The sequence below is a fragment of the Schistocerca americana genome, chromosome 2 (assembly GCF_021461395.2).
Source record: "Schistocerca americana isolate TAMUIC-IGC-003095 chromosome 2, iqSchAmer2.1, whole genome shotgun sequence".
Lineage (NCBI taxonomy): Eukaryota > Metazoa > Arthropoda > Insecta > Orthoptera > Acrididae > Schistocerca > Schistocerca americana.
In genome coordinates, this window is record NC_060120.1 from 953,881,650 (window position 1) to 953,895,561 (window position 13,912).

Sequence of the window (13,912 nt, forward strand, 5' to 3'; positions counted from 1 at the left end):
AATGCTATCTTTGGGCAAAGAGCAAACAACAGTAAGTTCTGAGAGCCCACCATTAGTCACAATGATATGGACCACATATTCAATAACAGCTCCACAATAAACAAGCATATGTCTCAAAAATTTGTACAGCAGTCAACCAAAACATGGGCACATCAACACTGAACTAATTGTAGTAATCAGCTGCACTCAGGATGTGGCTGCTGAAAGGCCACCACAGTCAAAGCAAAGGGTTAATAATAACCGGTTTCAGTGGTATCATGAATTACATAACAAGATAGAAAAATAATTTACATAGAGGCTGCCACCTCCTATAGCCTCCAGTGTGGGGATTTGAAAACATTCTGAGCTGAAGATTAACGAACTTCCATTACACACAATACAAGAAACTGGGAATCATGAATTAAAAACCATATTCCACAAAAATGTCTACATAATATTTGATTATATAACTCTTCCATGATATATACCAAAGTGGTCAGGCATTTAATGAGAAATGAGCTAAACAGCAGTTATATAACTCAGGAAGAATCAACTTTCCTGCTCATTTCACTACATAGTTAGCATTTTTTTTCCCAGTAATCAATGCAGTTTGCAACAGCTACTTTTCTTTATCAATACATAGTCTGATTCACTCCATATTCCTGAAAGTTCATTGTAGGGCCTAAGGAAATGACAAAGGCACGAACAAACTTAAGTTCTCACTGCCTGCTCTTCATGCAACATAAATGATAGTACTTTAAACCCGAGTGGCTCATATGTGATGGGTAAATTAATAGGGTGGAAGAGTTGAGGCAGAAAGGGGGAGGAGGGAGAGGGATGGAGAGGGGGGGAGAGGGTGAGGGAGAGGGTGGGGGAGGGGGGGGGGAGAGAGAGAGAGAGAGAGAGAGAGAGAGAGAGAGAGAGAGAGAGAGAAACGTAGCTTTCTCCACAAGATGATTTATTGATAAAAATCTCAAAACATGTACTCTATACAAAAATTTTAACTAAAAATATCACTGTATATGATATTAAACAATACTCAACAAATAAGTCTTTATAAAAATAAATCTTGTGTACTTGTGCTGTAATACAGAGGATGAATTATAGAGCATTCAGCATCCAGAGCCCCAACATTTTAAGAAAGTGACAATACTCTTAAAAGCTGCATTGTTCTTCACATGTGTGTGGTGTCTTTCACAAAATTTTCCACTACAAAAATCTACCACATCATAAATATGAGCCTCTAAAGAGATCTTACCAAAACATTTCCTTTTGAGACATTCTAAACAATCCTAAAGCACTGAAATGTGTAAATCTTTTCCATTTACAGTACTTGGTTTTAAAAAAGTTCTTGCTGATCTGCAAGTGAGCAAATGCACGAATATCATGTGCAGGAATAATAATCCACTATGTATAATTTACAACACAATACTGCATTACAACATTAATGGTATGCTTAACAACTGTTTGTTATCCTGCAATCACAGCATTGCTTCGAGTCACAATTATACACAGCATACCAGCTTGACTGAAATATTTGCTGTAAAGGAGCCTCTGATGTCACATATCATCAGGATAATGTCAACCCTAAAACATTATATCCACTAAATACATTTTGTACTGATGTAAGTAGATGTACTTAACATAGTATAGTATTTCCACCATCAATTTCACAACTGAATAAATGTTTGAACCTACCATCTAAACCAGTGCATTGAAATATAACTCCTTCAAAGCAATAAAACAAATTATCTCAACATGGGCCGTTACATTTAATGTTACACTCTTTCTGACAGTAACATAATCTATTACATCTTTTAAAGTATTTGTTGAGTTTAGCTGCAATAATCAGCTCTTTTATTAATTTTTGATTACATTGAGGTGGCACTTAAAAAAAATAGTGTTTCCACCAAACAATATTTACTTTCTAAAATCTCCATAAAATCTTTATACACACACACACACACACACACACACACACACACACACACACACACACAGCAAAAGTAAGAAGTAATATACAAGAAATACCATACAATGTATGTGAAACTGTGGCTTATCTGCTGTAATACAGAGCAATGCTGTTGATAATGTAAACTGAATATAACAGACTGCAGTTCTTTTTTTTTTCCTCTCCAGGGCTTATTTGACAAGTTACAACTTTTGATTATTTCCTACCTTTTCACCTGTGGAAACTTTCAAACCTTTCCACTTCCACAGGCATAACAGGCAGGTCAACGGAAGCGTCCAATTCCACGCGTCTGCTTTGAGCCATGAAGTAAGGGTGTTGTGGTGCGTGACGTCATTACGGCGCGGAGTTTGAGTTGTTTGTGTTTGTAGATGTCATCTTATTGTGTTTGATGGCGTCCTGTGTGTGTGTGTGTGTGTGTGTGGGGGGGGGGGGGGGGGGGGGGGGGGGGGGGGGAGAAAATTTGTTGGTGGTAAGTGTTTTTTTTTTTTTTTTTTTTTTTTGTCAAGTTGTAATGTTTTGTGTATTGAATGTGTTTTAATTTATGTAGGGGTGTTTGAGTTTTTAGTTTTGAGGTGTTGTGGCTTTGGTTTTGTTTTACGTAGCTGTAGGGGTTGGTTTTTTCATATAAGTAGTTATAGTTGACCTATATAGGTCAAGGGAAATGACCTACTCCAATTTTCGTATTTTTATATGCAGGTATAGGTGTTTCGTACTGTCAGCTATTCTGATTCCAATTCCCGTAGTTTTTGCTGTAGGCATTGGTGTTTTGGTATCGTCAGCTGTGGTTGACCTATATAGGTCAAGGGAAGTGTCCGATTTCCACTAGATTTTTGTAATTATTTTTTTTGTTAGTCATCTTGTGTGTTTTGGGACCCCCCCTTTTTTCTTACCGTTATATTTAGCTTTTCTCCTCCCAAAAACTCGCAATTTCCCACAGTTGTCTCGTTAGTTTGAATGTATTTTTGGAGGGAGGTGTTAATGTCTTATTTATACATATTTTTGTGTTTGTTGCCGTGTGTATGTAGTGATATCATAGGCGCCATATTGCAGATGCTTAGAACAGCCATTTCTGGCATGTTGCTGATGTCATGGGTCAAAGCAGATTGGTGGAATCTGACACTTCTGTATTCCCTAACAGGCTATGCTGCTGGTAACAGACTATGCTGCTGCTCATCAATCCTACAGATTCTGTCAAAAGCTTCAAGGGGTTTCTTGAGGAAACCAGAATGGGGAGAGAAAAGATAAATAACATATGCATCACTCACTTCTCTTTAATATATGAATCCGCATTTCACTTACAACCATTGGTGACTCTTAATAAATTTGGGAAACACTAAGGACCAGCTCTCACATGGGAAAATATTTTTAAACAGTAGCATGGCCATGATCACTAAACATGTCATCAACTACAAGTGGACTGGGAACAAAACCTCTCAAACATTTTCCTCCCACTATATATCTGTTCTTATTTTCAAGTTTTCTTTCAACTATGAATAAATTTGCATATCTTCACTGTCTCATACTTTGCCCTATCTCTATATCAAACGATACACGCACTTTTTTTAAATCTATTTTAGACGGGGGTGCACGGGTGCAGGAGGGAGACGGACGGAGAACTATACTCTGCTTTGTCAGTGGAATGTAGCACAGATACTTCAGCTCTTTCCAGATGAGTCATATAATATCAACAAAATGAAAGACACTTCCCACCACTCATTCTATAGCCGAGTTAATGTAAGAAAATCCCCGACAGGTGGTTCCACTGTTGTCAGCATTCAACTCCGACACACAAATGGCTGCAGGCGAAAACAGTAGCTGACTACAGAGCTGTGATAATACTGAGACGTTGCTGTGAATACGTATACAAAATCACGTTACATTATTGGTTGAGGTAGGCTCCCAAAGCTGCTGTGCCCAGCCTGCTGCAGCTGTCAGTATCAACTATAGTACAAAAAATTAAACCTCAGAACAAAATTTCAATAATCAATGGCACTTACTACCTTGAATTCTTACAATTTCTATAGATTTAAAGAGAATGAGCTGGAAATGTGTACACAATGAACTTCAGTGCCCCAGTGCCACAATACTGACAATTATATTGTTTCCTCAGTACTCTTCTAAAGAGGTATATTATTAAATATTTTTCTACATTAATGGACAATCCATAAGTTGTATCATCCATAATCATCTTATTACCAAGCCCACATATCTTTGTTCAAATGCAATCTTATTTAAGACAATGTAAAAGGTCTCTGGCCATCAACATCGACAATTCTATTATTAAAGAGAATATTCAAATAATTTAAACCACTTTAGAAATTAAGCTAAGGTGTTCTATGTAACAACATACTCAAATGTTAACGAATTAATACGATTTAAAGTCTTTCACACAAGTACTAAAGCCCATCACTGAAAGTGTAACAATGGTAAAACAAGTTCTAAAACTAAGAATAATATTGCAATATAATAATCTTACAAGCAATATGTCAAAACTTCAGGCACTGACGGTTTCTCATAGTTCACCTTAATGAGATTCCTCTTGCTTTGTAATACTATAATGAACACAAATAGAAAAGAAATATCACCCAATAAAATAAAATAAAAATGAGGCAGTCTTCTCATTTCTCTTTTAATAGGACGGATCGGTTTATCACTTCATGTAACTGTTAATGCTTTATTAAGCATAATAAAATTCTCTGGAAATATATTCAGAAAATACTAGTAAAATTAAGGTTCTTCAAAACCACAACTTTTGCGCGTGGTGCAACGAGTTCTAGTTTGGTATATCTTTCTTTGAGAGATAAATATATTATCTTCACCTAGCAAATGAGATTCACCTAAATTGTACAAACCTGAGACTCTAGTGTGCTTACAGCTGTAGTAAGTACTTTATCGGAATGCCTTAAAGAAACACACAAGATGCTGTACTACACTAACACAAATACCAAAGCAAAGCAGCAAGTCGTGTGGCTGATAGGAAGTTGCTGAATTGCAACCATCTTTGCTATCACATGTACAATATTCCATGAAAATATTGTATGTCCCAGTACGCATCAGACAGAAGCGCTCATCTCCAGCAATTCCAACTTCTCCTACATAAGCACAACTACGAAAGTATCTCCATTCCCCATTAACTGTAATAAAAAAGAAACAAGGTTTTTAGATAATATGCTTATGTCTCGTGTGAGGCAGAAGACTGTCACTTGTATTTCAAAATCATGCTAGACATCACTGAACAATGTATCTTAACAGTCTAAATAAATAGCATTACCTTTCTGCCTTATCTTCCTGCACATTTTTGGCCTAATGCCCTTTAAATGTGGAAGATCTGGTTCTTGCTTGCAGTCTGTTATGGGAACAGTGCTATTATCAAAAGGATCTGCACATTTTGGATCAGTATCAGAACGACATTCCCAACATTTAATGCCAGTGCCTGAAATTTAAGTGTTCCAAGTGTTTGAGTTGAAAAACCTCAAATATTACAACTTAGTAGTAATAAACTTTACAGGATACAAAGCAGCATCCCACAAATATTGATAATCTGATTGGAAGCGAGGTATGGACACAGTGAATGTGTTGATTAAACAAGCAAATTTTTCATTTCCACATGAGCACAAACAACACGAACATTTATAGTTTATTGAGTTTGCATTTTATTTGACTAAAGTCTACAAAATACAATATAACGAATCGTACTGAGTTCATGGGCGGTAATGCTTCCTCTGGCACCGTTATTTGAAAAGTATATTCAATTACAATAATTACAATTCTATCAAACCAATGGGGAATTCCATATATCAATAGTACGCAAATGCAAACATCGTGAGCAACAACATACTTTGGTGACAATCTATTTGCTATATGTCTCTTATAGTAATAACGAAATATGTTCACAATGGAACAATCTCTGTGAAAATAGGACGCCACTATCCCATGTAATTAACACTACTTATTGATACGACTGCATACTACTTGTGAAACATTCGGGCAGTGTTCTTGAAACAAACATGAATTTTGCAAGTACACTCGCCAGAAAAGCATTCGAATCCGTAACACATTCCTATCAATGAAACATTTGTTTTCAAGAAGTCGCGAGTACCTATTTCAACTCTCTGCTGATTTCGATACTTACTGGGCTCCACAAGTAATCCTAGCAGCACAAGAAGCGCACAGCACTGAAAAATTTTCGCCATCGTGCAACGTATCAATCACACACAACAGAACATAACAAACACGCCCAAGTTTCACTCCAGCATTCAAACAATCCTGCCCTGTCACGTGACTCTTCGTCAGCGTGCCGCCCAAGCTTGGCATCCACACGCCGCAACTTCTGTTCAGGATCAAGTGACTGATCACTGAACTGTCAAAATCAGAATGCAGCAGAGCTCGTTGTACACCACACAGCGTTGCATTTTTAACGAGCATTTTACCATTTTGCATCTTGACATTCGTGGTGGAAAACAGACGAAATATAAGTTATTCAAAAATTATCTATAGCACAATTTCGAGACGACGTTGAAGCAAAGCTAACTACGTTTAAGAAAAAATCATAGAATATTGATTAAGCCAAAGCCCGTAACATTCTGAAGCCATTGCGTTAATTGGCAAGTAGCAGTAGTATCCAGAAGCGAATTGTTCATAGGGGCCAGTATGTGTATTTTTTTCGGTATTTTATGATACAGTTTCAGCGTGCATGACTTTGGTGTACCAGACGTGAGAGAGACCAAGTAATCAGGCCCATTGCAGGAACACATAATGTTACTCTGAGCTGCCAGTATCTGGGCCGTCTTGTTGCTACTCCTCTCTCGCCCCCAGCCTCAGCAAATCCTACCGCCGCGACGAACTTGTCTTCCTTTCCCCACCCCAATCATCCGGAGCCAGGGCCGGCGTCAGGTGGCCCGTACTCCCTCTATATCCCTGGCTCTGAAAACTGCAGTCATACTCATGTGAGCATGTTGTTTCCCTTTCTCCACCTTGCCGTAGAGTAACTTAGGGCCATTTTGGGCAGGCCTCTTGGACGGACCAGCTCACGCATTCACCTCTTTCCTCGCATCCCCGCAAATTGAGTTGTCTCTGTCATATTACCACTCTCCTCCCCGTGCCCTACTGTCTGCACGTTTGCGACCAGCCAGCTTCGGTCCGTACCCCGAATTTACACCCGCATTACTTAACGCGCCTACTTGTAGTTGCTATCACATACCTTAGTCCCGAATTGTAGTTGAGCGGCGCAACAGAGCAAAGTGGAGCTGCGGATAGGGCAGCTGCCATAGCGCTGCTTCGTGGCCGGGTATAAAGGGCCAGGGAGCGGCGCAGTAGCAGTCACGCTTTCTTGAATGCGTAGACGGTAAACGTGCAAGCCGGCCAATCTGCAACATTTCTCGAACGATTTTAAAGAAAGTGGTCGGCAAAATAAAATTATTCTCATAGCCTTATTCGTCAGCTTCATGAAGCACTGCTTATCGTTTCATTAATCGTCACAGTTATTGTGATACTTCAAAATTAAGCAAGCTACTGCAAGAAAATCGATAGTTCAAACCTGTATCTGGCCATCCTGATTTAGGTTTTCCATGATTTCCCTAAACTGCTTAAGGCAAATGTCGGGATGTTTCCTTCAAAATGGCACGACCGCTTTCCTTTTCCATCCTTCGCTAATCCAAGCTTGTGCTCGGTACTTATGACCTTGTTTTCAATGGGATGTTAAACACTAATCTCCTCCTCCTTCTCCAAAATGGAATAGTTTGCAATGAAAATTAGAGGTCGCTATGAATTTGCGTTTGGAGCATGTTAGGTCATATGCTGCTGAACCTCAAACGTAGTTAATTTACTGAAATATTCTTTTAACTTGGGATAGGATCTATAACTCACTCCATCCTCTAGCAAATGGATGGTATATAATGCACTCCATTCCACTTGTGTACCCAGATGATAAAGTGAGAATGATATATTCATAACACCCCTGTATCTGATAAGCAATTTGAGATATTGAAACAAATATTATTTTGTAGAAAACTGACATGCTGAGCCTGTGGCTGTGTACAAATATAGGTTGACTTTTACAGAGAAGATAACAGCAATCAGCCACTTGGGAAAGCTAATATACAATGTATCTTAACGTGAACGAGCCGCCTGAAGTTGAAACCGAAGCTTCGAAACCGGTAACGGCGCTATTTAAATAAATAGATAACATTATAAAAAGTGGCTGGTTGCTGTTATCTTCTCTGTAAGAGTCAACCTATATCTTTAAAAAACATTTGGCAAATACACTGGTGTTCAAAATTAAAGCAGCAAACCGCTATTTCCCTCTTTGTGTCTAATTCATGAAATAATCATACAAACTGACAACCAGATGTTCATGCAAACGTGTTCTGCATGAAAGATGGCATTCCTGCCAACGGACAGCTATGCCAATGATGACGCCAGGGCACCTGTGAAACGAGGTAGTGTTTGCCGGGTAGCCACACATCCACAATAACCGCGTATAGTCACAGATGGTGCCTACCTGACTCTCTGCAGTGGAGGGCTATAGAAGGAAAGGTAGCGGGACAGTTGCAACCTGATTTGTCCCAATGGCTTAATGTGAATCGCTCTGTTGTTTCTCAAATGTGGCGACGGTTTATAGAGACCGAAACGGTATCACGAAGACTAGGGCAACTAGCATGTGAGCTCGCTGAATCCACTGGATGTGTTGCATCGAGACAAACGGTGTGCAGAAGGCTTTGGCAGAGTGGTCTTTATTGTCTGAGACCTGCTACATGTCTACCTCTGATGCGTCTTCACAGAAGGGAATGTCTAGAGTGGAGTCGTCAACATGCCACCTTCATGGTCAAACAGTGGGCCAATGTTGTTTTCACAGATGAGTCCCAATTTAGTCTGGAGAGTGATTCTTAATGGATTCGCAACTGGAGGGGAGGTGGAACACGATTTCGGGACTCAAACATTGTGCAAAGAGACCGATATCGACGAGGCTCCCTAATGGTGTGGGCAGGAATTATGTTTACCACTCAAACCTCTCTTCATGAAATTGTGCAGGTGAATCAGCAAGGTTTAACTGCTGTAAGGTATCATGACGAAATCTTGGGACCTGATTTGAGGTTGTTGCGAGGTGTTGTGGGATCAGACTTCGTACTGATGGACGATAATATTCGATCTCATAGAGAATGGGTGGTTGATTTTTCTTGAATACAGAAGAAATTGCATGCATGGCGTTGCCTGCTAACTCTCTCAATTTGAATCCCATGGAGTATGTCTGGAATCCACTAGGGAGATGGCTTGCATCACATCGGCATCCACCAACCACTCTCCAAGACTACGAGAAACTCTGCAGGAAAAATGGGCGTTATTGCCTCAACATGAGACTGATCACATCATTCACAGCATGCCCCGTCGTTGTCAAGCCTGTATTGCTGCGAGATGTGGTCACACGCCATACTGAGCACATTAACCAACTGTCGGAATGTGTGTGCAAATCTGTTGGAGAAAACGAAGAACATTTTTATCTATCGTTATGCATGTTGCAGCTGTGTACGATCTGTATTCTTTACATTGTTTCTTCTCTACTAACGCCTGTTTATTCTGGTTTGTGGCAAAATAAATGCAACCTTGCAAAATTTCTGTACGTTGCTTTAACTTTCGAGTGCAGTTACACACAAAGAGGAGAGTATGTTGCCACATGGCTACCGTATGTAACTTCCTTATCTAGTGCGATATACAAGTTAGTACAGATTTTTTTCTATGGAATAATGTAATTTTTAAGGGTCATCGGCAGCTGGTGAAACGAGAATTGCTACAGGTTCCTAGAAACAATAAGAAGTTTTCGAGACATGGCTCTGACATTTGCAATAGGATTCATAACCATTGTAAGAATTGCACAGTCAATTAAGTCAATTACAGAAGTGTTGTGGGATTGCCTCCAGCCAGAAAATGAGTGCCTTCTGAAGATGATGTTCTAAATACTGTAAATGATTTATACAACATACAGTACCTTCCAAATACAGTCGGTCATGTTGACAGAAAACATCTTTGTCTAAAACATTCAGAAAATTTTGTTATAATGTTTATAACTATAAAACATTTTCATTCAATCATTCTGCAAGCAGTTCCAGATCCTCACAGGAAATTCGCTGTAATCGATGTTAGGTGATATGTGAAGGAAAGAGAATGTGACAGACTTCATTCTTCTAGTGTATTTCGCTTGATGCAAGAAGAGGAGCTTAATATACCACCAGGCTCTCCACTGATTTTTGTGTGTTCATTGGAGATGAGGCATATACATTGTTGAGTCAATGGCTCTGAGCACTATGGGACTTAACATCTGAGGTCGTCAGTCCCCTAGACTTAGAACTACTTAAACCTAACTAACCTAAGGACACCACATACATCCATGCCCGAGGCAGGATTCAAACCTGCGACCGTAGCGGTCGCGCGGTTCCAGACTGAAGCGCCTAGAACCGCTCGGCCACACCGGCCGTCTGTTGAGTCATTTAACAAGTCTTGCAGTTGATGGGTTTGAGATCCAGGGAAAGAATATTTCGACAGACCCTTTTCAAGGCCATGACAATAAAACTGAATGTGCTTTTGGAACGATGATCGCTAAATAGAGCATATTTGGAAAGCCAATACAAACCAGCAGAATTTGCTGATGATGCTGTGAAATGTACATATTCTCCACAACACTGTCATTGGTCTAGAAGGATTTCTGAGTGTCGACGAGCAACATACAGTAGTTCTCTACAAGGCCCTTTTCAGACAGGACGAAACTTTAACAGAGCTTCAAATGAAGCTGTCCAAATGAGATGGTTTTAAATTTTTTTCTCACATAATAGAACACGGTTTACATTCATTTGTCAGCTACGCTACTTCATATTTATTGTCGCCTCTTGTTTTAAGACAATGAAAAAAATATGAAATTAAGGAAATGTGTTCTTTACTTGTGGTTTGTAATACTGCTGCCACCTCATTACATAACTTGTCCAAATTGAATCAATTGTGATGATACTTATTTCGCTGGTTCCATAAAGGACGCCATGTAAAAACAACAGCTGTCAACGGTTCCGCTGATGCAATTTACTCAACAGTACAACAAAAGGGACATAAAGTCAGCAACAGTAGTGACTCTGCTACTGCACTTGGTGGTGCCCAAACTCTGCCAGAGTTACTTGAACACACTGCTAGGCACTCTCAGGAACAAACATTTTTCATTCACTCAGCCCCATTCTGTGCCACTGTGCTCTGTGTTGCTCTGCTTGTAGTACAAATATAATCACGCACTGAGCAGCATTGGTTTATCTCTGCAGCACTGCTCTTATTATGCTACTCCGTTTTACTATAACTGCAACCTTACTGCACTGCTCTCCCCTGCCCCATTGCCATCTGTCAAAGACATGTTTTTGTTGTGTACATAGTTCCGCGTAGTCAGCGCGTACACAACTTTCCCACTAGAGCGCGCCCCGCTAAGCACAACAGCGCAGGCGCAGCGCTCGTCCGTCTCCGCACTACGAGATGGCGCTCTCTTAGAGACGGACCAAATTCTGCTTCCGCCGATCCGCGTATTAATATGTAACGCAGCCAATGAGATTGCTGCTAAAGTAGAACCTTTTCTCCTCACGGATCACACTCGCGCAGTGATACCTGAATGTGCGAGGTATCATAACGAGTGTACAGACCTCCGATTAGGCAGTCTGCATTTAGCTGCACTTGTCTGTACTAGTCTGCATTAGTCTGTAGTCAAGTTTCAGTCTGCGCCTAATAAGATTATCATATTCCTGTACATAGCCATGAAGAGAAATGCATAGACACTTTGTCAAGTATCAGAGATATGAGAGAATAAGATTAACGTACCAAGACCAAAGGAACTTCAGATTGTCAATTGTATATAGCATCCAGAGCCAAGTTAAGTTATTTTTATGCTTGTTATTATTTTAATAAATGTCTGTGAAAATTAATCAAGTTCTGTTTGAAGTTGGTCACCGTCAATCTGCTACTCTAACCGTGCAAGTGGCATTTCTATCGTCTGGCCTAACGGCAGAAGATAAACACGCCATGATAAGACCACAAGACATATTGCTGACACTCGCCTACTTCGTTAGAGCAACAAGTGAAATAATCTGATGGTGTGTGTACCGAAGGTCTTACAGTACGCACACCACAGTTTTTTTTCGTAATTTTGGGAAAATATTTTTTTGGGAGAACTTTTTGGGAAACAGAAGTCTTGAGGAAGTTTTTGGAGAAGAAAATTTCGGTACTGGGGAAATTAGGGAAGTATATTATCTGCCTAGCCTTATTACCAATTCCACCTGTGATATTTTAGTTAAAGCAAAACGTACTTGAAAGTTTCCTAGATATTCATTAGATGTTCCTCTCTCTTCAAATCAATCGATACAGCTTTCCTTTTGTGGGAGACGTTCCACTGTGGCCTGAGCGTAGCAGGGTGGGGAGCACTGAATGCTGTATCCCTTACAGTGTGCAACACAGCCCTGTTTGACGATACGACGAGACTGTCCTGGTGACAGGCATTTCGGGATGCGCATGCAGTTGGCAGTTACAATGTCCAGCAGAGTGTGCATGTGCAAGTCAAACCAGTTTGTGTTTCTCGAGTGGGCAGCGAGTGGTGAGACATGGCCTTTGAAGAAATTATAACAGCATACCAGAAAGGTCAGAAATTTGGCAATCTAGTCATTCTCATTATAAAAATAGATCGATTGTTAGGAAGATAGCAATGGTACTCAACATTTCTTGCCACTAATGATGTCAAATACAATTGTTTAAAATGTGTAATACTGTTTTCTTCTAAAATAAAATAAAAAAAATAAACTCTTGAATTCAGTTTTACTCCTGTCAAGGTAACTATAAATTCTCCTCTGGCAAAATAGTCGTTCAAAATGTAATAAAATGTAGGCACAGACATCCTCATGCATTCATGTATTTATCATGATCTGATCGTAAACGCTCATACAATGTACTGAACTCTCTAAACAATTCTCTGTTTCACTAGAATACTTGGACCTTTCCTTACTCTGAATAAATCGACTTTCAGAAATGTATTTCCTTCCAATATCAGATCAGATAGCATTACATCTGACTTTATTGTTTGTCTGATGTCTGAAGAACACCACTGAATAAAGAACTGCTACTCAGGACATTACAACCTCCTCTCACATTCTGATCTCATCGAGCATTCTGCTGGCTCCCTGACATGATGCAATCAGGTCGTAGTCTAAGCCTCATCTTGGTGATACCTCTCTGTGACATCACTATGACTTATACATGCCCAGTTTTGACCGTTTCGGATGTCAATCGACTTTCAGGGTCGTATCACAGTCTAACCTCGCGTTGTTCGGTAGATACATGACGTCTTTTTGCAAAATGTCAGGTCTTCTGGTGCCTATGGCAGGTTTTTGTTATTAAAAGAAAATAAAATTCTTCAGTAAGTATCTGTACATTACAAGAGAATCATAAGTAAATTACATAGAACAGCAAATTTGAAGTGAAAGTGTTCAAAAGTGTGTATAAACTTTATGACAGATTAAAACTGCAGAACTATCATATCAGGGCACACTCTGCTGAAAGGTGAAAATCTCATTTTGGAAACATCCCCTACGCTGTGGCTAAGCCATGTCTCCGCAATATCCTTTCTTCCAAGAGTGCTAGTTGTGCTAGGTTCGCAGAAGAGCTTTTGTGAAGTTTGGAAGGTAGGAGGCGAGGTACTGGCAGAATTGAAACTGTGAGGACGGGTCATGAGTTGTGCTTGGGTAGCTCAGTTGGTAGAGCACTTGCCCGTGAAAGGCAAACGTCCTGAGTTCGAGTCTCAGTCCACACACAGTTTTAATCTGTCAGCAAGTTTCATATCAGCGCACACTCTGCTGCAGAGTGAAACTCTTATTCTGGAATCTCCTTGTAATTTATTGCCCATTTGTTTCCTAAGTACTGTAAACAGACTGTCTTAAAACATTCCCATGCATGCTT

General features: G+C 39.8%; 1 protein-coding gene across 1 annotated transcript; it reads right to left on the bottom strand.

Annotated features, from left to right (window-relative positions):
* Positions 1 to 2,508: 2,508 nt before the first annotated feature.
* LOC124594272 lies at positions 2,509 to 6,273 on the bottom strand. The gene is made up of 3 exons (XM_047132636.1): positions 6,084 to 6,273; positions 5,223 to 5,384; positions 2,509 to 5,085 (listed from the first exon to the last, which is right to left on the bottom strand). The coding sequence occupies exons 1-3, from the start codon at positions 6,142 to 6,144 to the stop codon at positions 4,841 to 4,843; spliced, it is 468 nt and encodes a 155-aa protein (XP_046988592.1). The 5' UTR covers positions 6,145 to 6,273; the 3' UTR covers positions 2,509 to 4,840.
* Between the last annotated feature and the right edge of the window lie 7,639 nt (positions 6,274 to 13,912).

Coding starts and splice junctions, on each gene's coding strand:
- LOC124594272 (XM_047132636.1), bottom strand. CDS start 6,144: ATGGCGAAAATTTTTCAGTGCTGTGCGCTTCTTGTGCTGCTAGGATTA. Junction 5,385..6,083: donor AGGATTACTTGTGGAGCCCA/GTAAGTATCGAA, acceptor CTTAAATTTCAG/GCACTGGCATTAAATGTTGG. Junction 5,086..5,222: donor CAGGAAGATAAGGCAGAAAG/GTAATGCTATTT, acceptor TTTTTATTACAG/TTAATGGGGAATGGAGATAC.